Here is a 26592-nt window from a genome sequence, read left to right as displayed (position 1 = left end):
TAAAATGGTTTAATATCATACACATGAGCATGACATTTGCAGTGTAAGAAGTCAGGCACTGGGGGCAAACTGTAGGTCTACTGTGTAACACGCGGTGGCCAAGTATATGCTGAATTTCCTTTCAAGTCACCATACAAGCACAACACTAAGATTAATATCTATGCCCTAGTCTACAAACACAAAAAAATGTTAAACACACAAAATGCCCTCAAAGAAATGCCTAACGATGACAGCAATTGTTAGAGCGAACAACACAAAACAGAGTTGGCCTGCATGTGGGATTCTCTTGAATATATGAGCTTGTAGCCCACACAACACTGCCCAGGAGATCAGTATACACTCCTCTGATATGGTGCTATTTGCAGCTCAGAGGAATTGTTTGATAGAGCTTAGCACTATTTGGCTATTGGGTTCAACTGTGAATAAAATAATACTTTTCTCACAGTCATGTTTATCGCTTTGGAATAAAGCATCTTATAAATGGAATATTATCTCATTGGTTGTTTTTCTTTAACAAATTACATAAAAATCTATTGGGTGAAGCTTAGATTTTTCATTCCAGAAGGATATATATTTGACTAAATGTAGAATAATACATTCACCAACAGATTTATTTCCTCTGTGACAGACAGAGTTGGAAGAAAGATACGGACTGAGGCTCTGCTGGCACCTGGCTGTGTGTTTCTTCTTGCCTGTCTTGGGCAGTGGCTCACATGAGGGCTGAGCGTGGTGTGCAGCCTCAACTGTGACTCAGTCATCCCTCCCCCTCTCTGGAGAAGGTGACCTCTTTAAAATTCTCTTACAGGCATCTGAAATGCGCCGTTGTCATGGGATGCCCAAAGCTGAGCGCGACACCAAAGGGAACTCAGACAAAGCAAGTGAACCTACTTCAGAGAAATCTCCAAAAATCTCAAAGCTTATATGTGGCTACTCAATGAAGAGGGAAATACTTACTGAGCCAGTGAAATAAAAAGGATTAAAGCTGCCAAATGACAGTAAAAGGACACTTTTGAGTACAATTAGCCTAACACCGCCTACTCCCAATGCAGACCAATGCAGATAACATCTCTCTGTTCCAAATTAGCTGAACTGCAAAGAGCCCTGCACCCCCACACCACCCACTCCTGCCAAACCCCTGATCAGAGTTAATCAAACAGATTATTTCTTACCTAATGGCGGCTGCAAAGTTGCTAACAGAATGTTAGGCCTCTCTCCTTGTGTTTCCTTTTATCTTTTATGCAAGTTTCTTTCACATTTCAAATAAATAATACATCATTCATGAACTTTAGTTGTTGTTAAAGAACCAGAGACAGAATGTTCAGATTCTGAAGTCATATACACATAAAGACAGACAGCGCGAGAGAGAAAAAACACACACATAGAAAGCACAGACATTTGTATTTGAACCACATACAAAGAAAATGAGCAAGCTGGGTCTTGCCCATCTGTGAGAGTTGCAGTAACTGACTGTTCTTTTTCAGCTATACTATAAAAATAAAACACCCTCCCGTCTCTTAAGCAAATTAAAATGGCATTTTCTCTTGGGCAAATAGGTAAGCACACATTACATTGATCTCTTTTACAATGCAAAAAAGACCACTGGTGTAATGGCCTTGTGATTTCCTGAAAGCAAGTGTCCTGAAACAGATAGCAGACATTTGTGCAACACAGAGACAAAAGTCAAGACACTGACAGAGAAGTACCTATAAAGCAGAGGGGCCCTACATTAGTCACCTGGTTTCTTAATCGGTCATGTAAAGTGGTAAGGTTAGTGAAGATTTGATATGAAAAGCTTGCTGATCTTATGTCTTACAGATAAAGGAGGGCTCCGAATTCATGAAGTAAAAAACATTTGGCGCATTTGACAGCATGTCTGACAGTGCTTGGCCCTCTGTGCCGTTTGCTGTTTTCTGATGCAGGAGAGGCACAAAGGCTTTGCTGACTCCTCTCTTCCTTCCCTCACTTTCCGTCTCCGTACAGCTTCATTTTCTTTTCCATTCATTTGAAGATTAGGCCATTTCGTCTTCTGTGAGCAGCTGAGACAACAATGTTAAGCTGAGGCCAAATTCTTTGCTCCTAAACTGTGTTCTCTTTGAACCCAAGGGGGTGAACGGACATTTCAAACGAGAGCAGCATAAATGGAATCACACCTGGTGGTTAAAGATCACTGATTAGATAGTCAATGATTAAAATTACCCTGTGTCTTGATTTCAAAATGCTGCAGCATTATGAGTGGAGAGGCAGGGGGAAATGTTAAGCATTGATTGTATATTGTTCATAGTAAGGGATATGGCTAGGCATGAGTGATCAAGCTTGACAAGATTTCAAGATGTCTCAGGCCAAATTAACTTTAATGCCTCCATAACAAGTAAGTTAGATCATTGGACCAATTCTCTCTGTAGTACATGTTGCTCCCATAGATGTTTAGCTGGGGTGACATCTGGAGATTGCAAAAACACCAGATAACATGTAAACTGAACAGTAAAAAAAAATTGTGGTATGAAAAGAAGAACATGTGAACAATGGTTACAGTACTGCTAACATAGAAAGCTGATGGGTGTAGGAACTCTCCAAGGTCCTGAAACAATGATCTCTGCACTGAGATGAGCTCTTTTTTACCCAAACTAGTTACACTGGAACTGCCTGAAAGTTGTGTGAATGCATGCAGGGCAAGAATGATCCAAATGTACATTTTCTGTCCTGACAGTTTAGCAATGCCTGTATTCTGGCGCAGTAATTACTTTGTTCACATGTACTGAGCTGGTTGCACAGAGATGCCCAGAGTACAGACTATCTGTAAGAAGGCCAAGCGTTACAACTCCCCTTTTCAAGCAAAGAACACAGATTTACAAAGTGATGCAACTGTTTAAAGTTATGTAATGTCTTTGTGAAGGTTGCTGTAGCTACAGTAGTGTGTTACATTTTTGGCAGTGCAAGTCTGTTGGCCAATCTGTTCCATGGAGAAGATGTGTCTTCATGTTTGAAATCAAGAGTGTCCATAACAAGTGACTGTGTTCATTTAACTCTGTGATTTATGGTGGTCTGAGTTTATAATTCACTTATTATCCATGCTGAGAAATAAAAGCATCAGATTTGATCAATTCTGACTTCCTAGGCTGGAAAACTTCTGAGAATGTTTGATATTCTGTATTAATAATTTATGTCTTAACGGCTTTGTCGATACAATGAGCTTGATACTGCAGTGTGGAGCAGAAAATCTGCAGCTTAAATGTTGTTTGATGTTGTGTACTGCCTCTGCATCAATTGGTGCCATTTTGGGCATCTGGCATAGTGGTGTGAGAGCTTGGTTTGGTTCATGCAGAAAAACTCAGAGACAGCTAATGCCTCAGCTGTATCTTCTCACTGAATGCACGCCGCCCTTTGAGGTTGTCACCGATGACGTCAACCCACAACACACACACACTCTCTCTAAATCTAAAAACAATCTGATGCCCATGGATAATCTTAAATTCATTTGACACTGACTGAGAGAGGATTCTTAAAAACATGGAGCCGAATAAATACGTTTTTATAAGCCAACAGAAGAAAAAAGGCACTGTTCGATTTAGAAAGTGTATCTAATTTGATACAGTCCTGCCTAACCTTGGACAATTTAAAAAGTGGCAGCCTTGTGTTTTCTCGTTAGCAACATACCCATGTTTTTCAGAATCCTTTGAAACCCACCTTACAGAAAAGCACCTTTCAGTTACCTGTGTATCCCAGTTATGCTCTCCTTTGCTCTTTCTATGTTGTCTATGAGGCATAATAGAGTCCTTTAACAAGGAGGAAAACAGCTCTCTTGAAGCAGAAGAGCTTGATTGATAAATCTCTGCCTCAGTCCCAATATTAAAGCCTGAGAGGAAAGCAGTATTTAGACACGGGGGGGGGGGGGGGGGGGGGGGGGGGGTTCAGGTCGTATTGATATGTGTCCATCTGGGAGGGAAGGTGCAGTAAGGTGTTCACAGAGTGGAACAGCTGCTTTGTGCCATTCGGTCTCTCTCTCTTTCTCTCCCACTCTCTCTTAATGAGCCTGTGTGGCTGACTGCTGAGTGCAGCTCTTTAGCAGCATGCAATTAATCAGACGTTTCCTTGCAGAGACGAAACCAACCAGACATTCAGCAGAAGGGCAGTGTGATTGCACACCAAATGTAAATTCCCCACCACCCCGACCATTCCCATTTGTCAGAAAGGCAGGAGAATGCAGGAAAAGCTGCAGTTAAGGCTGTTAGATTGTACTCCTTCATTTTAATGGCAACAAAAATACATTAAGATCTAGTTTGCATTATGTAGAGTTCATGAATCAGGAGGACTACATTAGACAGTGAGGACTAGATTACACAGTAAGATCTCACACAAGTACTGTACATACAATATTGAGGTACCTGTACTTTACTTGATTCTGTCCACTTCGTGCTACTTAGGAATTTTATTCTGCTACATGTAAGATGGAAATGCTATACTCTTTAAATGACTATTCGATTTGTTTAAAATCTAAAGTTAATTTACAAATTCAGATTTGACATAGAAAACATGATGAGCTCAGACAATATGATGCACTAATTTTCTAAATTAAAGATTATAACTATTAGCTTTAGATAAACACTCTGAGCACAAGTGACAATTATGGGACACTTAAATGCTAAGACATATCCATCTAAAGTTCATGTATCATATATCATATCATATCCAAAATATTATATCATATCATATCCACCATAAGCTGATGGCCACATGACAGCCAAGTTAAGTTTCATTGTATATGAACTCAACTTTTCATTTGTAAGAGGAAGATTGTGTGGTATTTGCTTCACATTAGACTGCTGCATACACATGTATGCATAATGCATGAATAATAATAATAAATCAATGATGTACAATAATAAAACACTGACAGTGGCCATTCTTCTGCATAATGAGAACTTTCGCCTTTGGTATTTTAAGAACATTTTGCTGTTAAAGTGTGGTGTCCGAACGAAAGCTTATGTATTGTTTCAGTGCACTGTTACAGAGTAATTGTACAGTGTCCCACCACTTATCTCAAAACGTTAAATGCTAAAAATAAAGAAAACTGCAGGATGACATTTGCATGTAATACTATAGGTATTAGACTTAAGGTCAGCAACAACATCCGCAAAGTGATTAATAAATCTACATTACTGCTTTAGTCAGAATATCTAGAGGTCACTATAGAGGAGAGGACAGAGATCATTTTCATGAAACGATGGTTCTCAAAATCACCCCCAAGACACACATTAGAAGAAGTGATTTTATCTATTGAGACTGTAATGTCTTGTGGAAATGTTTCTTTGATTTTTATATTTCACGACAGAAGCTGACCTTTGTTTCTCTTGACATCAGTACAATCTTTGTTATCTTAGAGGCAGCCTGTAGAGGTCATTAAAATAACTGCAGCGCAAAGCATGTTGACAGTAAGTTCACCACTCACCCTCTGTGGTTTGAATTACCATAGTACAACGTGTTTTGCAATAGATTTTTGGTATATGAAAGTGTTTTGTTAATCAATAATGGTAAATGGTCTGTACTTGTATAGCCGATGTGAAGTATCATTCGAGTCTTTTTGACCACTCAAAGCGCCACGTTACCCCTTGAGCCACAGCCGCCCTAATACACGGTATGGTTTTAATCTGTTGTAGGATTGGATGAGATTACTTTGAAAATTGTCATCACTTTGACAAGGATGATTGTACTACAGTATAAAGTCTTACTAACTTGCATGAATGGTATCATGTGCACCCCCTTGTAAAATATTTACATATGAAAAACCTGGTGTGGGCCTACTCTCAGTGGCCAGCTGGTAATGTCCAGATGTTTCTCAGTTCAAGGGGTCTTTTCTGCCAGCAGCCATTAACCTGTTTAATGAGGACATTTCATAACTAGTACATCCAGGATAAAAAACGTGATGTTGCATTGCAGCAGATAAACGTGTCTTTATTTGACCAAGGCGTAAAGTCTGTTCTGTTTTTTGTTGTGCTTCTCTTGGATATGGGTGACTTCTTCAGTTTCCCCTTTTGTATCAGCTATGTTTGTCAAACAATCAGTTCTTATAATAAGACGTGGGTTGCATGAAACACTCCCATTCTGTAAAAAGCAGCTGTGGGAAACAAACTACACTCATTATAATAATAATCATTTCGCATATGTCAGTTAAAACTTTTTAAATCAGTACAACACTGCTGTCAGCAGAAGGTATCATCATTATGAAAGTGAAGCTGCACCTATTTGATGTGAATCCCATATCCTATTTGAAATTCACATTGAAAATTAAATGCGGAGTTCATGCATGGTTAAATTAGTGGTATCTCTGGGCATTTTATTTTCTATTACAGTCAAAATCCTGTCATACGGACACAGTCTTGGTGGTAGTTATCCATTCAGGCTATGATAAAAAATCCCTTTTATGGAGTGTGATTAAAGGGAAGACAGAGTCCACTTCCCCAAGATATACAGCAGGGGATCCACTGTTTCATTTTAATGATTTTTCCAGTTTCAGGCTGACTTTAGGATGCCTTTGTTCTGATAAAAGGCTCTGTTCAAATGTGGCAAGTGTCTTCTTAAGGGGCAGGCATTACACGTGTCATTGTAAAATGCCTCGGCAGCATATTACTGTCATATCGTCACACAAACTATGAACAGTCACTCAGACAAACATCTCTTGAGAGCCCCCTGCAAGTCCTTCTGTGGCCCTAAATAGAGCCCTGTTCCTATAATGAAGATTAAACTGACATTTGGATGAGTGTTGGCTATATTGCTCCAGAGCCTTGACGGGGAGGAGCAGGCTGGGACTGGCAGCCAAAATAGGACGGCTAACTAGCCTCTCAGCAAACACAAGCTGTGCAGCGTGTGGGAATCCATCCTAAACTACAGTGTTTACACTGTATCAGGCTGTTGAAATGCGCAAAGTATAACAGATGGTGGCCCGTCAGCCTCGACACAGCAGGTGAAAGAAGCCAACAAAGTCAAGCAGAGTTCTAAGGGCCACATCAGGAAGCACTTCTAAGAAGGATGATTGTGCCATTGAGAGGCTATAAACTCCATCATCATTTTGTCTCAACCACGCCAGCCAACCAATTATCAGCTTCTGCAATCTGCCACCAAAACACAGAGACACATCAGCAAGTTCAAAGAAATCAAGATCAAACATGGCCCTGAACATATACATCACAATTATGGAAGTGTTGCTTTTGTCTTACTTTGTGTCAGACATAAATCCGTTGAAAAAAACTGACAAAAATTGTTTTAAAAATGCACAAAATGGCTCTGTGAGAATCATTTTCATGACTGAGCAGCAGCTTAGACACCCACCTGAACTGGAGATATATAAAGTGAGGCGGGGGAAGTGGAAAAGGAGTGCACTTGTCCTAGAAATGCTCTATGTCAGTTTAAAAATACTTGGAATGCACAGCTCTGAACAGCTTGGCACATTTAACAGCAGAGACTGCACCCAGAAAATCTCTACATCTAAGGGCTGATTTTAACAAGACTTGAAAATACAAATGGAATCACATCATGCAGTATGTCATTGCTGCTGACAACGGCCAACTTGTGGTCCAGTCTACACAGCCCAGATTGTTGTGCTCTTTCTTAACGCAGCCCTTTTAGAGGCTGGCCCTCAGAGGACGACAAAGACACAAAGTCTGTAAATAGTTGGCCTAAATGAGGGGAGTGGGAGGCCATGAAGCACATACAGAAGTTACAGTATGTTGTGTTCTGTCTTTATATAATCCAATTAGAACTAAATGATAGTCAGAGAATGCCGAGGATTAGGGGCTCAGGCGGCTGGAGTCATACTACGGCGGCGGATCAGCAGCACCTGTGAATGACTCATTCCTCGGAAGCAAGGAGCTATTGACTCCCTCTGTGAGCAGCATTCAGCCACATAGCGAGGCAATTTAGGATCATTACTGGCATAGATTAAAATGTATCAGACTATTTAGGATGAGGATTGGGGATGATGGATTTACATATTAAAGACTGATCATATACACTCTATAATAACACATCTGCGTGAGCAGGGCTTGGCATCCCGATTACTTCTTCTACTTTGTCTAGCAATGAGATGTTCTGCACTACTCATCTGTCTCCTACTGAAAATCTTTTGGTGGTTTCATAGGTGTGGGGGTGTGTGTCTTGCTCTCTCAGAAAGCCACTCTTACCTCTGTCAGTGTCGTAAAGGTAGACAAACTTCTCCCACTTATAATGGTCCAGCAGACTGAGAACAGCTCCTCGCAAACTCGGCCTCATCTGGATGACAAACTGCACGTCAGCATCGATGGGGAAGCTGGGCGTAATGAAGGAGGTGTGCAGCGCCCCGCAGAAGGAGGTCAGCGTGTTCATGGACTTCCTGTCGTAGAAGCCGAAGATGGCGTAAACTCCTCGGGAGAACTGGGAGCAGACTGGTGACAGGGACAGACAGCAGGTTTAGGTCAGGGACTAGCGCAAAGTAATTTATGATCAGCCTTCAGTCAGAAGGGATACCAAGAAGCAGCACAAACTGGCCTTTCAAACAAAGGTGTGGTCCACATTTCATGACATACTGGAAGTTGCAGAGTCAACTAATGAACAATGTAGGGGTAAAAAACTTGTAATAAGGTAATGTAAGGTTGAGATGTGAGCAAATTCATGATGGCATGGTAATCTTCCAAATGAAGCAGAGGCTATATGAATAAATGGGCGCCATGTGGGATGTCTGTTCCCCATTGGTCATGCTCTGCTGCCCGGTTGCCCTTCACTTCTCCTTGGTCTAAATGCAACTGCTTGGGTAATCAACTAGAAATAATAGGGGGAATCAGTACACTGGCCACAGCTCCTAATGGACAAATATCCTGAAACATGAGCATGCAAATGTGCGAGCGCTGCAGTATAAAAGATTTATAACAAGCCGTATCTGCTGCCATCTGCGGGCGGCAGGCCTCTGGAAATGAGCTCCGGCCATAAACGCTCAGTGCATCAGACACTTGGTGTTACAAAGTGTTAACTATTTTATTTTATTTGTACACACTAAATGGTTTTAGTAAGACCAAGCAGGTCTGTATCAAGGATTTGTATTAATGTTTCTTATAACTGCAGCAAATATTGGTCAAACCTATAGAGCTGCTCTAGTATGCTGACCCTCAGCTCAATATGCAGATTCCAGCACTGTTCACAGAAGCTGCTCAGTACCTGTAATCAATATTTAATCATGTTATTATGCAAATGATCAGATTAAATGAGGTATCTGTTTTGAAAATATGTGTGTTGAAATCCAGTTAATCTGAGGAAACTCCACCCTGTCCCCAGTTTCCTGGTTAACATGTATCTCCTTAAGTAAAGCAAGCTGCAAATGATTACTTGTACAAGTATTATCTAATTATGAGTTCATCATAACTTTGTCATTACTTCTCACATGAGATAGTAACTATTGGACTGTGTCCACTAAGAAAAGCCATGTCCTGATACTAAGCTGCAAATGACTTACTGTACATTCACTGAAAGAATGTATCTGCTAATTATTAATTAACATTTCTAAAAAAGCAGTAAAATGTCATCCAAATAAAACTTTAAAATTAAGCAACGTTGTTGCTAAGATACAACATAGTTATGCATTATTTAAGCATGTGCTTTGTACCCTTATTATAGCCATCATATGCCAAATTGTTAGTTGAAATTCGGAAACATATATTTTGGGGATCATTGCAATACACAGGAGGAAATGAATTTTACACTTTAAATAAGATTGGTTAAAAATTTGCTTTTGTTCAGCATTAAATTAAGACAACCACTCAGTCATCCACACATCCTTGATAGCTTTTCGGTCGACACTTATCACAAATATTCAACAAACACAGGCATCCACAGAAATAAAAGCTGAACCTGTTTGGTATTACTGGTAAAAGATGATGCTTTAATCAGAGGCAAAAATCTTCCTGGGGCTGCTGCACCATTGTTTTAGATGTGAAGAACAATCTTTAAGCTTCATTTCACGGACTCAATGGGCTTTGAATTACATCTTTCCCTTCATAATCATCTATTCAGTTTTGGATTGAGCATGCTTCACAGTAGCTCCTCACAGTATAACGTGATTGAACTCAACACAGATTTCCTCAAATTACACATTCACAAATTTCTTCTGCAGCAGTCAATATTCAGCTCATGTTATCCAAAAAGAATAGAGGGAAGCCATTAAATTAACACTTCTCAGCTCATCTAATATCATCCAATTCTATTCTCAAAATAGCAGCAAAAGCATTTTGTTTGTCAAGGTTAAATAGACAGCCTGTTCTCTGAAAGGACTAATGAAATCATATATTTGGGCTCATGAAACAGTGAACACTAGTCAACTACATTGAATTCCCCTGATCATGGTCAACAATAAAGATACGCATCATTTACTTTATGACAGAAGGGATGTGGAGCTATATCTTTGCACTGCAGGCTCTGTCCATTTCTGTTTAGAATACTGAGACAGGCTTTGTGTGCATGATTAATATCCAACTGGAAAAATTCACCTCTCTTCGCTTTCCGTCCACTTCCATCGTATTTCCTCCAATACCCACACCGGCCTGTCATTACTGTTGCTTTATCCTTTTCTCCCCCACCCATTTCTCTGCTTCTCTTCAGCTCTCGCTACCTCGTCAAACTTAACAGGTAGATGCAGCATTGAAGAAGTAGGACCAACACTGTCGTGCGTCTTCCCGAAACTCAGGGCTTTGCAGCTTTGAGGCTCTCTCCTGCAGACAGCTGGGGAATCTTTTTTGAGTCTATCATAAAGCTTGCTGATGTAGGGATGAACCTGTAGTGTATGTGCACAGCAGAGCTGAGCCTACAAAGTGAATTCTTAAAGCTCTATTGCTGAGGGGGAACAGAGGGGGGGCTGCTGTCCTCGCCTGTAAAAGGGAACACACCCAGTGAGAAAATGTAACTTTATGCATATAAGAAAGTGGGAATGAGGAAAAGGATAGAGGAGGACTTGCACTGACTTGTGCAGGTGAACTTTCTTAGTCTGTGGTGAGAGCCTCAAGGTTTGAGGGAACTGGATATCGCACTTGGACAAATGAGGACAACGACTTTACTTTTTGTGACGATAACAAATAACCTGCTAGGGCGTGTGCTCCTGCCTGGTGGGAAGACATTTTTCTGCTGCTATCTTAGAGAAATGCCTGCAGCGATACTGAAGGAGAAGGGAGCAGCAGGACTTGTCGGTTTGTTTTCCTGAGGGAGAGGGAGGTTGTGCTCGTCTCAGCCACATGGGAATACCTGTCCTGTCCCAGGGTCACGTGTTCAGTAAGAGAAGAAGGTAAAGGACACAGCACAAACATGCAGCTGCTGTCCCACAATTATAAAGCATGGGGTCAAGGAGAAACTAACTAACACTGAATATATTCACTAAATACTTTATTAGTACTTTATTTTCAATTTCAGCCGACAATTCGTTTCCTACTATAAATGAATCAAGATGTCACAAATGAATGAATGACACACAAATGTCAGTGCACATTGTGACATCCTGACCATTCACCCCTGTTGTCACATGTGGGGTTGTGTAACCTCTGCATGATGTACAACTGTGGGAACAACTATGAAATGTAAATCAAGGTGATCTATTTCCCCTTCATGATTCACAGATTGCCTCTAACGCCCAGCTCCGAGAATGAATTATGCCTTATTCCTGCCAAACTAACAATATTGATATAGTGTATTAAGAGTAGCATGTTACATCAAAACATATAGAAAATGTTAAATCACAAAAACTTGGAGGAAACAAAGTAAGTGTTGTGATTGACTGAACAAAAGTAATCAAGATCTTTTCCCACTAATGTTTCAAATGAGATCATTAAATGAGACAGCATTACTAGGCTGGATGGAGAATGCCAACAAATCTTGTAAATGTGCTGACTGTCAGACACTCAGCAAATTCAGTGTTTCCTCGTGGAAACGAGCCGGGCAGCTAAGCTGTGCCATCTTCTGAATGATGATTTGCAGGGTCAGAAACCACAGCCAACCCCCCTCCCCTGTTATCCCGAGTAATACGTTTCCTTAGCATCTTTGCATTCTGCCAGCAGACGTTCAGTGTGGCAGCCAGACAGGATGTACAGGGATGTTGTGGCAATATCTCAGAACTCTGTTTGTGTCTCTGACACTCTCAATAATTCAGTTTCAGCTTTCATAGAGACATGAAGAGGCTCAAGCCCTCCCAGCATGCACCGGGCAGCAGACAATGAGACACTAAAGAGGTTGGGCAGTCAATCACCGACTTTAGGTGCATTACTATATTCTGCAGATTCTACTGTCACTGTTTTAGCCACACTCTTGTCCCCAGCCCTCTGCATTGCTCTTTGTCCCTGTCTCTACCTCCTAAGACCTGCTATCCTCAAGCTGTCTACCAGATGCCCTTGGACATTCCTTCCTTCCCTATCACTTGACTTCCACACCCAGCTACACACCTGTTCTCACTTCCCTCATCTGCTCTGCTGTTACCTGACACACTCCACCCACTCCTCGCCTGCAACTCATTCCCTTATCACCCACTCAGCCATTTATAACAGTTCACTCCCCTTGCCAGTTCATCCGAGTTGTCTTGTTGGGAATTACCTTCTAGTTTCTGATACAGTACCTGTATTTGCCTTTATCATCTAATAAATCATTGAATTGCACCAGTCTACCTGTTCTGTCTGCATTTGGGTCCAATCCCTGTTGCCCTGCCTAACCCACCATGACATCTAGGCTACATTCTGATAGGCATGTATTCGGACTTTGAAAGTGTGGAACAACAGTCTTTTTACAGCTCATAATGCAGGAAAACTTAATAAATATACACCCATATAAGTATATTTTGTTTTTATCCAATGAATGCCTTAAGGCCTACTTTCCAATGCAAGTGTTGTGTACAGGAATCATAAACAAATTAAAGTGCACTCTATTCATGAGCAATGTCTCAGCAGAAAGATGTGAAAAGCCTGCAATTCAATTTTCTAAAGTACTGATGATATGATAACTGTGCACATCCTTACTCTAACCATTGTTGATGTCTGTTTCCAAAGAATGAAATGAGAGCTTGGTTGATTCGATTTCTGTCCTGCATCGATCCTTAAAATCCTCTGGTAACTTCCACATAATCCATTGAAATGTGTTTGACCTTTAAGAATTCAAAATATTTTGTTCCATTTCATTTGGACATCTTACTCCTTCAAACCTATTTAGAGCATAAGTGAGTTATGATGTAGGACAAACCTGAAAGTCAGTCCCAGTAATCCTATTTTTAAATTTCCATGTTTGAAAGTGCATCATCAATAGCATAATTCACAATGTCGTCCAGAGCCTAATTCTGCTGTACTTTAAATGAAACGATTGTGAACTTTGATTTTGTAAATGGTGTTTAGATTGCATTCACTGTGAAACATCAATATGAAAAAATAAAATTTAAAACTGGGCTATGATGGGAATGTCAGTACCAGTCAATTTTTACCAGTTCAATTTCAGCATAAAATCACAGTAAATGTTTTGAGATGAAAATTTGAATGAAGTCAAAAGTGCACGCTGTTTAGATGATCTCTGTGTTATGACATCTGTGTTTCATATTTGTATCTGCGTTACAGTCTGCATTGTTGTGCAATTTGTCTCAGTTGACCAACCACAGAGAAAGCAGAGGGCATATAGAGACAGAAGCGTGAGTAGGTGTTTCTCCTCGGGCAGTGTGATTGCACATTGGCTGGAATTCCCTCTCCTCTGCCGATTACAGCTTTATGCGGTAAAAGCCACATTTTCTTCCTTTGGGTTACCCCCTGCAGATACTCACAATAAAAAGCAAGCAACACTTGTTGGATTAGCCCTAATCTGAGAAATACCACTGGATTTAGCCCACATGCTAAAACAACATGACAGAAGGATATCTACAGCAGTGATATACAGTCAGGGCCTGCGGCTATATTAGTCTTGTATGGAAGAATACACTTTAATATTTCACTGTACAGCAGTAAAAGCACTGCTTACACTCCACCTACACATGCTTTGCATATACTGCATACTGCCACATCATCCAAGGACCACTTTTATAAAAGGCAGAGGAATACAACACACTCAATTTAGAAAGTCTGTAATGCCACAGAAGACAATGGAACACAGATTTACATAAAAAAAATAAATCAAGCAGTTGCAAATGTTTGTGAGTAAAGTGGAACATTTTGCGACTGTGTGCAAAGTAATTCCATTTAACTTGATAAAACATCAAAATTCTTAATTTTAATCTATATTTACTATAATTTTATAGATTAAAATTAATTATAAAACACAGCTCTTACCCTTTCACAATTCATCAACTCTGATCACCGGTTCTGGTGCTCAGTATTATAAAGGACATGTAAAAAAAAACTAATGAGGCTTGAATTGTTTCTTGTTTCAAGTCAATTTAAAATGCTGAAGTGATTTTGCTCTTTTACATTCAACAACAGCGGCGCACACAACTTTTCCAAATTTATGAAAGCAGCTCCCTCAAATTATTCACTGCCGCGGTGGCATCTTAGGTGATCTTTTGCATTATTCGGGGTATTTCACAGCTTGTTGTCCTTGGATAATCTCAGGTAACATTTAGTGAGTAACAGCAGAGCTTTCAGAGGCAGCCCGGCTGAAGGACGTTGTGTAAGACTGCAACAAACTGCTGCAGCATCACTGTGGCTTGTCAGTAGTGATCACCGTCGCTCTGTTACAGCGCTGACATGTAAGCACATTCTGATGCACAGGATGAAAGACTAACTGCACATCTCCAGTGGCTTGCCCCTGAATCTATTCAGTGCTATCCTGCCATTTTACAGTATTATGACCAGCCAGCGTTGAGCGACTCAGCTTGAGAAAAGCAAGAAATGGGATTCTTTCTTACAACAGCCATGAGCCTGTTCACAGTGGTGTCTTCGTCGACTGATATTTAAAAGCCTCGGTCGTAGTAATGGTCATTTCTTTAGCATCAGTGCTCCTTTATTCAAAGAAAGCTAACGCATTTATGCCGCATGATGACGCATGAGTGTTGTCTTGCCCCACAGCAATACACCCGAAAAGCCCTTATTAAACTAAGGGTCAAGTCATGTATTCATGTCAGGGAAAGTATCAGTTAGAAAATGGCACTGCCTGCAACTGAAATCACTCTTTAGATGGATGAATTTATAAAATTTTTATTTTAAGACATTGTGAAAGCTTTTATGTTTTTGTGTTGCTTCCCCGTGAGAACGCCATGACAAATCTGAGGATGAGTACTTGTCAACTTGGTGTAGGTCATCCAAACTGACAGGACTCTGTCTGCAGTGGCAGTACCTCAGATATTTTTATCAGTGCATCGTGATAAAAGGACATGCTTTTGGGTAAGTGTCTCTTTCTGTTCAAGGGCTCCCCAATAGAGAGGATCCATTTAAAGCTTTCACATGAAACACAAACCTACAGGATGTCTGTCTGTCCAAATATCGAAGGATAGGTGGTGAACATGTTTTTCATGCTGATCAAGTTTTGATAATTTAATTTAGGCATGTGCCTTTAAAGCCAAGAGTTTAGTCCACTGATTATCAGTGACCTCTCCGATGCTGCAATATAAAAAAATATATATAAATAATCACTTATTACATTATGCACATTTATTATTCTGGCCAAAGAGTGTGGATTAAGATACAAACTATCATGCAGAATGCTCTCCCTCAGGTCAAACAATTTGACAACCTTGTCTGTGGTGCTCATGCATCATTCATGACTTGTCGGTTTAAATGAGTTCAGAGTTATGATGGACCAAGGTTATATATTGTTTGGTTACATTCCAGCATGTTCGTTTTTCTACGGTAGCTACAGCAAAAATTATGTAAAGCACTGCCACATTGACATTTTCCTTTAGATATTACAATATTTTCATGCATTTAGTGAAAACGTCCACTAATGGAAAATTATTTTCTTCTTCCAGAAACCACACAGCTTCTTAAATGATGGTTCTCTGTGTGTTATTGTATTCGTAAGCAGTTAGACCTTTTTTGAAACACGCTTATTTGATTTTCCGCCAAGAGTTACATGAGAACATAGATGCCACTTTCATGTTTGTATGTTTATGTTTGTCAGTTGTTCTGCTTAGCTTTGCGCAAAGACTGGAAACAGGGGGAAACAGCTAGCTTGGCCGCATACCTGCACCTCTATAGCTCACTAATTAACATGTTATGTTTATTTTGCTAGTTGTCCAACAACTCACAGTGAAAAAAATAGTCCAGCACATAATCCCCCTGTAATACCAAAATGTGTCGTCTTTATATTTAGGTTTTTGTACAAATTAAATAAAGAAGATATAACATATTAATTAGTGAACTTTTGGTGCTGGTAGGTGGATTCTGTCTCACTGGACCGAGCTGGCTTGCTTTTTCCCCCTTTTTACAGTCTGTGCTAAACCAAGCTGTATGGCTTCATATTTAGCAAACCGACATTTTGATATACATCTTCTCATCTAACTCTGTAAGAAAGCAAATTAACGTGTTTTCCCCAAAATTTTGGACTATTACTTTAAATAATGTATTGAATACTACACCATTAGAGCATATAATCCAGTATACCAGCCAACCAAGAACAATATGACTTTTACATCGGACAAGGGTAATCAATTCACCTTTCCTACACAGCTCTGTTTTACTTAAAACCCATATTATCTTGAAGCTGTTTAAATAACGCATTGGAATTTGAATGTTCCGAGCTGCTGCTCCTCCATCAGGCGCCTGCACTGTTTGTTTGCAAACAACAAGGCAAAAAAATTAATGGGCAAAAAAATATAATGGGCAATTAGCATCAATGCAGTAAGTATACTTTTTCACATGGTAAATGTGAATAGAAGCATTGTAAACATTAAAATGTCCTTATTTGGACACAGATTATGAGTCAGTGTAGTCACCACCACAATAATAATAATGCAAAAGAAGAAGAAGAAGAAGAAGAAGAGGAGGTGGAGGAGATCTGGCTACATAAACTGGTCTATGCTGCATTAGTGGGACTGTCCATTGCCTACACACTGAAGTGCTCTAACATTAGCCTCTGTCTGAGCAGCATCACACTGGTTGAGTCATTGCAGAGGGTGGATAGGTAGCTATAATAAATGCTCAAATAAGAAAGTCAAATTGAACAAATTAAAATTAATCCTGCTGCCACTTTAGACAAGATAAGTGATAAAGGACAGTTGTTTTTGTTTTTTTAAATGCATGATTTTTACATAGCATGCGTTACATAGCATAGTGGTACAGCAGATTGGAAACATCAACTATAACTAAATATGTGCCAGCAAATTTCAATTCATTTACAAGCACTTTACACTCATGTGAATGAGTGTAAAGTAGTGTAATACTAAACACAAACACAGTAAATGCTTTGGAAATAATGATAGATTCCCGCTTTCTAGCCTGTCACCATATCCAAAAACAATAATCCCCCATGCACTTGGTTTAACTCCTCCCTGCTTGTCTCCACTGTCTCTTCCTGAACTGACCTCAGTCTCAAATGATATAACCCTCCCATTTCTGCATTTACGCACACAATCTGTCCTGCCCTGGGGCAAGGTGTCACATCAATACTCAATACATCCTGCAGCTTCACTCTAGCCAACCACACAAATTGGTGAGCTAATAAACACAAAAGTGCAGTTATCTTTGTCGAAATCAATTCAGTCAAGTTGCAATGACTGGAAATTGTTTGCTGCAGATGTATCATTGGCTTTTTACAGGGGTCTTTTTTTACTTTCATAGCTGCAATGCAAGCATCAAACTGAATATTCAGTGTTTTTGGCCACAGCCACATATTAGTAGAGAGGGACTGATATAGAGAAAATGAAAGCTTGGTGAGGATTGATTTTTCCATCCAGGAGAGCAAACTGAAGCCACACACACACACACACACACACACTACCGCTGGACTATAGCCTTCCACCTATTGATCCGCAATGCCAATAACACAGTCATCCACCATCAGGGATTTGTAACAATCATTATATACTGACCCAGCTGGAGGACAGCAGTGTTGTCCTGCTTTATTCCATTCACAAGCCATTCAACAAACTCCACAAAACAACAAAAACTAATTCCTCTCATTTATACAACTGATTATTTCATTCATTCATTCATTTCTTAACATAAAGGGGACATTTTGTAGACAATAATATGACCAAAATCACACAATGTGAGCTGTAGGAAAGCACAGAAATGACTAACCTGTAACTCTTGCCAGAATAGAAATGTGTCAGATAATAACCATCACATTAATTTGCTCCATCAACACCTAACAGGCAAGCAGGGACTTACGCAATCCAGACTACTAAAATACAAATCGTTTAGTGCATTTTCAAGCAGTGCCTTAGTCTTAGCTGGCCTGGCTGGTCTGCATAATGAGCTACTCAACTGGGAAACATTTAGCCTAGCTTGCATCAGCCTATCTTGCTAAAATGAATCCTCTCGATTATCTTGTTTTTTTTCCTTCTTATCATTTAGGAAGAAAAACCTTGAGTTTCTTTCAAAGACAATGGATTCAGGTTTACTCAGAGTGAATCCTGGCTAGAGTGGCCAGAGTGAATTGGTTTTGGCCTCTATGTTCTCTGTTAAACTCTACAGAGCTCCACAGAATGCATTAATTTGGTTCCTTACAAAAACTTGGTAGAAGGTGAGATGACAACAAATCCAAAAAGTAGCCTCAAAACATGTACTAATATTGTTTGTAATGAAGTTATTTGAGTGTAGCCACAAGACAACGGTTAAAGATGACTGGAGTAAAATCAGGTCATTTACATTGTCACAAGAAGTGGCTTGCTTTTGACCTTCTTGAAATGAAAAACCAAGAGCCAAGCATGTAACATTCATTTCTCCCACAGTAGCAACTGCTGAAGTGCCCTTGAGCTAAGCACTGACCCCACCACCGTCCCAGTGTAATTACTCAGCAGCCGTCAGTTCAAGGGTGTGGTCGAACTGGACAGTGTAAAGGTGTGGCTGTGTGAATTTGAGTATACTTGCATCTCCCTGCAACCTCTCCCCAAGGCTGCTGCTTTTTTTCCCCACCAACTACATCATCTCAACAGCATTTTGCATTTTTATTATAGCCGAGCCCTAGATGTATGAGGTACAATTGTGTTCAATTTTCCTTTCCTTTCTTGGCCCTTTTCTCACTTCATTAGGTTACACAGCCAATCTCTATGGCAGCTGACAGAGTTTGGAGAGCTGCAGCTGATCCTAGCGTGAAGTGTGAAGTGCAGTTGGTGGGAAGAGGGATAACAAATTAATTCTCCAGACAGAACTTGGTGCCCTACATGGCAGAGGAGTGACTAGTAGACCAATTATGAAGCCATCTCACACTCCACAGCCCTTCCTATCAAATCCATCACGTGTTACATGTTGATACATTAGGCCATTTATCCATCAAAAGCGTAGTCAGAAGAATGTAAACCGCTGTGCTACTGGTATAATAACCTAATGTGAAATTTTAAATAATTTTCAAAGGGACTTACTATCAAATTTGGACCCAAACACATTGACAAATGGGTAACTAGTGACATGACAACTAAAAAGCCAATTTTTACATTTCAAATATTCCACAAATACTTAATTATGAAGGTGGTCAGAGGTGAAGATTACTTTGGGATGATTTGATTTCTTTTTTTTTATTGGACAGCAGAGAGCCGGGAAGGTTTAAGGAGAATGACAAGTTCAAATGCAATAATTTGTATGATTCAACCAGTTTCACCAGTAGACACCACCACACTACACTTGTAACCAAAGACTGTCACAGCCAGATACTACAACAACCATAACAGCAACGTTTGTTTTCCCCACTTTTAAGTTAAGTCATCACAGTGCTTGCTCATTAGGAATTACTGAATTAGCCTAAATCACTGTGTTACAGGCCATCATGCTCCATCACCCCGCCTGTGAATTGTGGATTGCAGGACTGAGGAGTTAGTAGCCTATATAAAGCCAGACTCTTGGCAGGTGTCTGTTGTTTGTTTGTTTTTTAAAGCCAATTTCAGTTCATAAACATCTGTGTAATTTTTGGATTGGCCTGCCAATGAGACAATTACAGTAAAAATATTTCCCATAGGCTACTGTGTGTGTGTGTGTTGTGTGTGTGTGTGTGGGGGGGGGGGATTCATCATGGATACAACTTAGCCAAAATATAATTGCGTCGTCTTTTTGTTTACCAAAAGGACGATTTCCTGCTGTTCTTAAGCAGTGAATATTCTTATTAACCAGTTAATACCGTGTATAACTACTCACAGGCGTGTGTGACAGAGAAACTGTTGGAGGACTCCAGGTTGTCAACATTGTAATTGAGGTGGAAGGGTTTCTCCGTCACATTCTGGTTGGTGTTATACAGCTGGACAGCAAACCTGAAGGCGCTGTGCTCCTGCACTGTAGAGCGCATGAACAGTCCACCTACAGGAAAGAAAATGTCACATATAACTGTGCTCTAATGAGTTAATACACAAAATATGCATACACAAAGGACGCACTTTTTATTCACCTGATCAGGATATTAGGCTACTTATTTACAGAGTGATGGCAGTGCCCTACAATCAGTCTACGCATTACTGTACAGATGAATGGGTCATCTAATTTTAAGAGAGGACAAGCAGAAATAAATGTGATGACCCAACACTCATTAAATAATGCACTGCGGATACTGAAACTCGCATTTTGGTAATTTGGATCAACTCTATTTTTTTACCAAACCACCTAAAAAGACACGCAGGATCCCACAGCCTTCTGGATTTTAGAGAAGTGAACTTAGTAATGAATTATGCAAATAACCAAATCTGTGCGACTAGAGGAGACGTGTCCTATTTAGAACAAAGAAATAGCCTGATATGTAGTCATATCCCGTTGAACTTACCAATGTTGATCTGATTTGGAAACCCTGCCAGCGAGTCCCCCCAAAAATACAATAAAACAAGGACTGTCGCTATTGTGCGAAGCCACATTTTTCTCCGAGAACTGAAATCAACTCCTGGTCTGGATGTGGCAGAGGAAACGCAGGGAGAACCATGTACACGGGCTTGTACGCAAAGAAATCCACAAGATGCGGCGGGTCTCTCTCACTCAATGTGTGCACCCACGTTGAATGTGTGCCAGCGCAACTGCAGCGCCAGCCCTCTGCTGCTGCTGCTGCTGGGGACCTAAAGCCAGTGTTTTATCTCAAAGATGGTGGTGGATGAGTAGGAGGAGGAGGAGGAGAGAAAAAGCGGATCTCTTTACTGTGGATAAAGACCACTGAAATGGGCCAGAGAGAGAGAGAGAGCAGAGGAGAAGAGAGGAGGGAGGGAGGGATGTAGAGAGAGAGAGATGAGGGAGGCAAGGGGGGCGTTTATCAAACTTGCTGTGACGTTGAATTATAATAAGAGCAGCCTCCTGTCTACCTCCTCACGCCACTGCAGAGTTGGTGTGGGTTTGGTGTGTGTGGTGCAAAGGCAGAGGCATCTAGTATGGACCAAAAGTACATTTCTGACTTGTGAGTGTGTGAACCTACTGTCTATCTATCTATCTATCTATCTATCTATCTATCTATCTCAGTGTTGTGTTCTCTGTACTCATGCAGCAGCAGTCCCGCACACTAGCAGCATAATCTTAGGCTGTCCCCTGCAGGTGTTTGAGTGCAGATACTGTAGATGTGGGAGCTAATGCACTGATTTATCACTGTTTAATCTCTGGTTGCCAAGTGGCCTAACTAATGTTATATATTAGTGTCCTAATTGGCTTACTTGTGTTAAGTCATTTGAGTTCACATATCTTGTTGTCAGCATGAATAGTTGTGATGCAGGGAGTCTAGGAGCAGCGACCTAATTTGGGGCCCATCGCATGTGTTTGGATGTGTTTGGGATTTGAGTTCTCAGTGGAAATATTCTAAATAAAAAAACAGCAACAGTGGCATTAAAATCTACTTTCTCTGCTGTAAATGTCCCAAATAATCTATGTATTTAATTCATCAGTGAGATATACTGTAGGAATGGGTTCATTTTTCCACTAACATTGGTGAAAAGACATTTCAGCAATGTGCAATTGAATTCACACTAGTGACACATGGAACAAAGGCCCGTTTCTGTGGTAAAATATCAGTGCAGAGCATTATGATTGTCACTGTTTGTATCTTTAGACACACTCGGGTACAGTGTCACATTGTCAGTCTTCAGAAAATGTTGCATTAGCCAGCAGTACCCTGAATCAAATAATACAAAATACAGACAGACAGCAGAGAGTCTACAATGGAGGGATCAGTGCAGAAAAACATTTGCGCTTGTAGAGGCTTAAATAGTTTTTTGGTTTAACATGGTCCTTCCAATTATTACACCATTATCATGACAAGGAAGTTGTGCTCTGCCTGGCAATCAGACTCGCATGAGAGGAAATGGAGTCACGATTATTACATCACCGCACCAGCAGCTCAGCATGCAGTCTTCTCTATCACCTAACGAGTTGATTGCCAGGTAATATTTGGCCTTAAAACTTAACGATGTTCGCGAACCCGAAGCTAATCTCAAACATGCTCCACTAATGAAGAGCGGGATACAGTTCTACTAAAGCACAAATCTGCAAACTTCATGTTATCTCTTTTTTTTTTTTCGCACTGTTTCTCATTTAGAACACTGCAGCTCTATTTACTCCTGTCTAAATCAACAGTCTCTGATGTCTGCATCCAGTGCTGAATGCAGCATCTAGGGTTTTACCAAATCACACCTCCAGAGTGAGGTCACAGGTGGTTTTCAGTCGTTCATATAGTTTTTCATAATGCTGTAGTACAAAGTGCATTCTGTACTCCACTGTGCAATACTGTACAAGAATGGAATTCAAAGTCACTGAACACATCTTTTTAAGGACGACCACTCTTCTGCCTGAAGTTCATTCTCTTTAATCATTTATCTATTTCAAGACATTGAAGTTAAATCGCTCTATTCACTCCAGTATTGCTTACTCACTGTGGGAAACTCTTACATTCCATTAGATTAACTGAGCAATACAACACCAATTATGCTCACTGAGTGTGATGTTTTGGAACTGATGTGTATGTGTGTACTATATATATATATATACAGTATATGTTTGATGGTATATGTTTGTGCTTATTGATCTGAATGTGGTTTATTACATACAACTCTAATCTTTTACATAAGTAGAACTGCACTATACTTAAGTTCAATTTCATGAATGAAAACAATGTCTGGATGTTATAACCTTATCATAGGCATATCACACTGTTATAATAATAATATAGTAATATGTCCTCTGTAGATATGTGTTTCCTGCCACTTTAAAAAATTATCCAATTTGTTTCAGTCCACTTAACCCTCTATAGTACGCATTATTTTGCCTGTGGGGGAAAAAAATATCTTTGTGTTTTTTTGTCATTAAATGGACCAAGTAAACATAATTTAAAGAAATTTCAAAAATATATATCTTGGGGGTAAACTTTGGGGTACGTTGCCTTAAAGCAACACTGTACCATAATGGCAAAGAATGGAAAAAGAGAGTCATTATTTAAAGTTTGAATAAAATTACTGAAATACTCAATGAAAATGTTCAATGGCTTTACCAGTTTAAAATACAATCATTTTAAATTTGAAAATATAAAAAATAAAGTCTTTACATAGGTTTGTTTGTTTGAACGTTACCCTTAGGCAACATTGTACCATTGTCGAACCGCCTACAGGAATGAAAACGTAAAAGAGAGTATACATATTTCAACAAAGTTTACATTAAAAATCTTAAAATCCAAACTTCAAAAACATGTTGAAAATCAAGATAGAGTTACCTTTCATCATTTGTGTTAGATTTAAATTTGTCTTTTCTGAAATGTGTTGCCTTATGGCCGTCTTTGGCTCAATACCTTTGGAAGTTGACAAAGCACTGAAAGTCAACAAAAAGCATCATATGATCAATAAGTGAAAACAAGTTATTAAATAGGTTTTCCACTCCTCACTGCACTTTTATTCTCACTGCTCTTCTTCACTGTTATCCTCATCTGCGTTCTAAGATTAACCCTCACCTTCTCTGTCACTTTCTTGTAGGATTTTTAGCAGCTCATTGTCTTCCACACTTCTAAATCCTTATTCTTCCTCACTACCATGAACTGGGAGTGCCCTTTTCTTTGATGAACCATAAAAAATGTTGTGTTCATCCTCTAAATGGAAGAACAATGTGTTTAAATCATTAGCATGTGCTCTCCAGGGAGGACAATAAAGAGTACGGTTAAAATATCCAGTGTAATAAAATTTGTATGACAGTGTTATTACAACTAACATTATCAAATGTATAATTAATTAATTGATTAATTAATGTAGATTTAGAGAAAATTATGTTGACTGTTATGCTTTTGAGCAGTATATAAATGACATGCGGGATTCCATAATGGTATGATGGTGCTTCAAGGCATCATTTGCACTTTAACTATTTTCCATTATATAATTATCAAATAAATTGCATTGAACAATTAACAATGAAACTTTACTCACCAATTATTGTGAATCAAATTTTTCTGGGTCAAAAAATGGCATAAAAATATGTTTTGAGGGTAGTTTAGCACAGAGAGAAAATGGAACTGAACCATGTGTCAAAGGCAGCAGGCCAAAAATGAGTATGTTGCCCAGAGGCAACATACGTAGAAAGTAGGCAACACCGTACCATAGAGGGTTAAACATGAACTCAGGATGAAATTCTTGCAAAATGCACATATATACATGCAAGAGGTGTCAATATATCAACAACTGGTAAATACAAAAGTAGGCTATAGCCCCGAGTGCAGCCCGCAGACAGGGTTATAATTGTTTCCTGTGAGCACTCCGCTTTACTTAGAAAAGAAAAATGCAACACTTTTTCTACAACATGTTAAAATGATATAACAGTGTTAAATTAGTACAACTTGTTAAATCACATACCCCAAATTAAACCTCAGTATCTTAATGCAACTTCTAATGTGCGCCACCAATGTACACATAGTTTTTGATATAAGTATATAATGCAAACCTGATACAAAGACAAAATCTGCATATGGCAGAGGACAACTGCACCTTTATGAACCACCAACTTTATGGCACAAGTTAAAGTTGTCTTTCTGATGTAACTATTTATGTAACTATGAACTATATTACCAAGGAAGGCTGTAAATTAAGACGAAAGTAAGGAGTAGCCTCCCAAGCACTCCCTAAAAATGTCAGACTACCCTACCTTCAGCCAAAAGACAAAATTCAGTACCCTCACCCTTTCTGATCTCCTCTGCCCCCCCCCCCGAGAATTGTAGTGTGACTGTTTGACACAAGCACCTCTCACTGCAGAGATAAGGTTCCGTGTTAAGTGACGTGAAGAGAGAAACTTTTTATACCATCCTCTCTGCCTCTTGAGGTGGTTTGATGTTAAAATTTATGTCAGTGTGCCTTTGCAGCCTCTTCAGCTACACACTGATCTTCTGGTTTCAGTAGAAGACACTGACTTTCAGGATAACACAGTTTCCCTCAGTAAGAAGTTCTGACAGCATTTCAACAAGTGTTAGAAGTCATTTAGGAGAGCATTCAGGTTACCAATGCACTGCCTCCTCTGCACACCTTTGGGCATGCTTCCCACTTCCCACCGTGGCAAATGAGATCTGCTCAGGGAGTTTCTCACTCTCTGTCTGAACCACAACCTCTTTAGCAAGATTCAATTAAGTGTAAATGTCAGCAGGTATTTCCAGAGCTTCCTATGGAGTTTAAGTAAAAAAGGCATTTATGAAGTCTCAACCATATTGGTAGTGCAATTATTAGCATGGTGTTGTCCTGGCATTGCTCCAAGAGGCTAACATGGGCAATGTGATGATAGACCATGAACCCCTGCGAGTTAATAAGATACAATGCAGACAAACTATTTTAAGTGATTGTAGGTTGGTCTTAAATTAAAAGAAAGTGTCTACTATGCAATGTAAAACAAAGCACAGGTCTCACAGACTGTTCAATCACTTGTCAATACCAATCTATCAAAGTCTGCGGACTTAACCTCGTTTTATGTATGGCAATTGCTTGTTATAACCCACAGAAATATGCACACAAGTTGTGAGCCTGAGGGAGCAGAGTGGCCTAAATACAGGCACATCCAGTGTTACACTTAGCTGTGTTAACAGAGAGTGCAAAGTTACAGTCAGACACATCAGCCATCCACAGTAATTAAGTCATCAAAAAGGCAACTGACTTTCACTCAGTTGTAATCATTATTCAACATTCAGTGTGAGCGTTTGTCAAACAGATGCTACCATAAAAATAAAAATCTCTCAGGCTCTCAGATTCACACTGTGCAAGTGTCACCACATTTCTTTTACAGCCATTTATTTTAGCAAAGTAGGATCTTGGTTTGCACATCATTTCTGAAGCATTTAACAGTTTAAAAGCAGAGCTGGGGATGTATTTTTTATTCCTTTTGTTTAACAGTACATTCATTTATATAATAAATGCTTTAGGGATTGGAACTCCACTTGTTTATTCAGTGAAAGCCAGTGTTTTAGTGTCATTACTCAGAGCTGGAACCTGTGAAATTAGAGGAGGAACTTTGCAGGCATGGGCGCTGCTCTGCATTTCCCATTTAAGATGACATTAGGGCCAAAGCC

General features: G+C 39.7%; 1 protein-coding gene across 3 annotated transcripts in view; it reads right to left on the bottom strand.

Moving 5' to 3' along the window:
• Positions 1-21234, bottom strand: part of gria3a (glutamate receptor, ionotropic, AMPA 3a) — a 72810-nt gene extending 51576 nt beyond the window's left edge. For all 3 annotated transcript variants that reach the window (XR_005443132.1, XM_038709341.1, XM_038709342.1), the window contains exons 1-3: positions 20866-21234; positions 20250-20408; positions 8175-8414 (exon numbers count right to left, since the gene is read on the bottom strand). Coding sequence is in view for 2 of the 3 variants with exons in the window: in XM_038709341.1 (XP_038565269.1) it covers positions 8175-8414; positions 20250-20408; positions 20866-20953 (487 nt within the window). In the remaining variant the exon portion in view is untranslated. The remainder of the gene's footprint in view (positions 1-8174; positions 8415-20249; positions 20409-20865) is intronic.
• Between the last annotated feature and the right edge of the window lie 5358 nt (positions 21235-26592).

Source organism: Micropterus salmoides, unplaced genomic scaffold (genome assembly GCF_014851395.1).
Source record: "Micropterus salmoides isolate LMB-PRFRI ecotype aquatic unplaced genomic scaffold, ASM1485139v1 Ms_hic_scaffold_9, whole genome shotgun sequence".
Lineage (NCBI taxonomy): Eukaryota > Metazoa > Chordata > Actinopteri > Centrarchiformes > Centrarchidae > Micropterus > Micropterus salmoides.
This window is presented reverse-complemented; position numbering and strand designations above follow the sequence as displayed.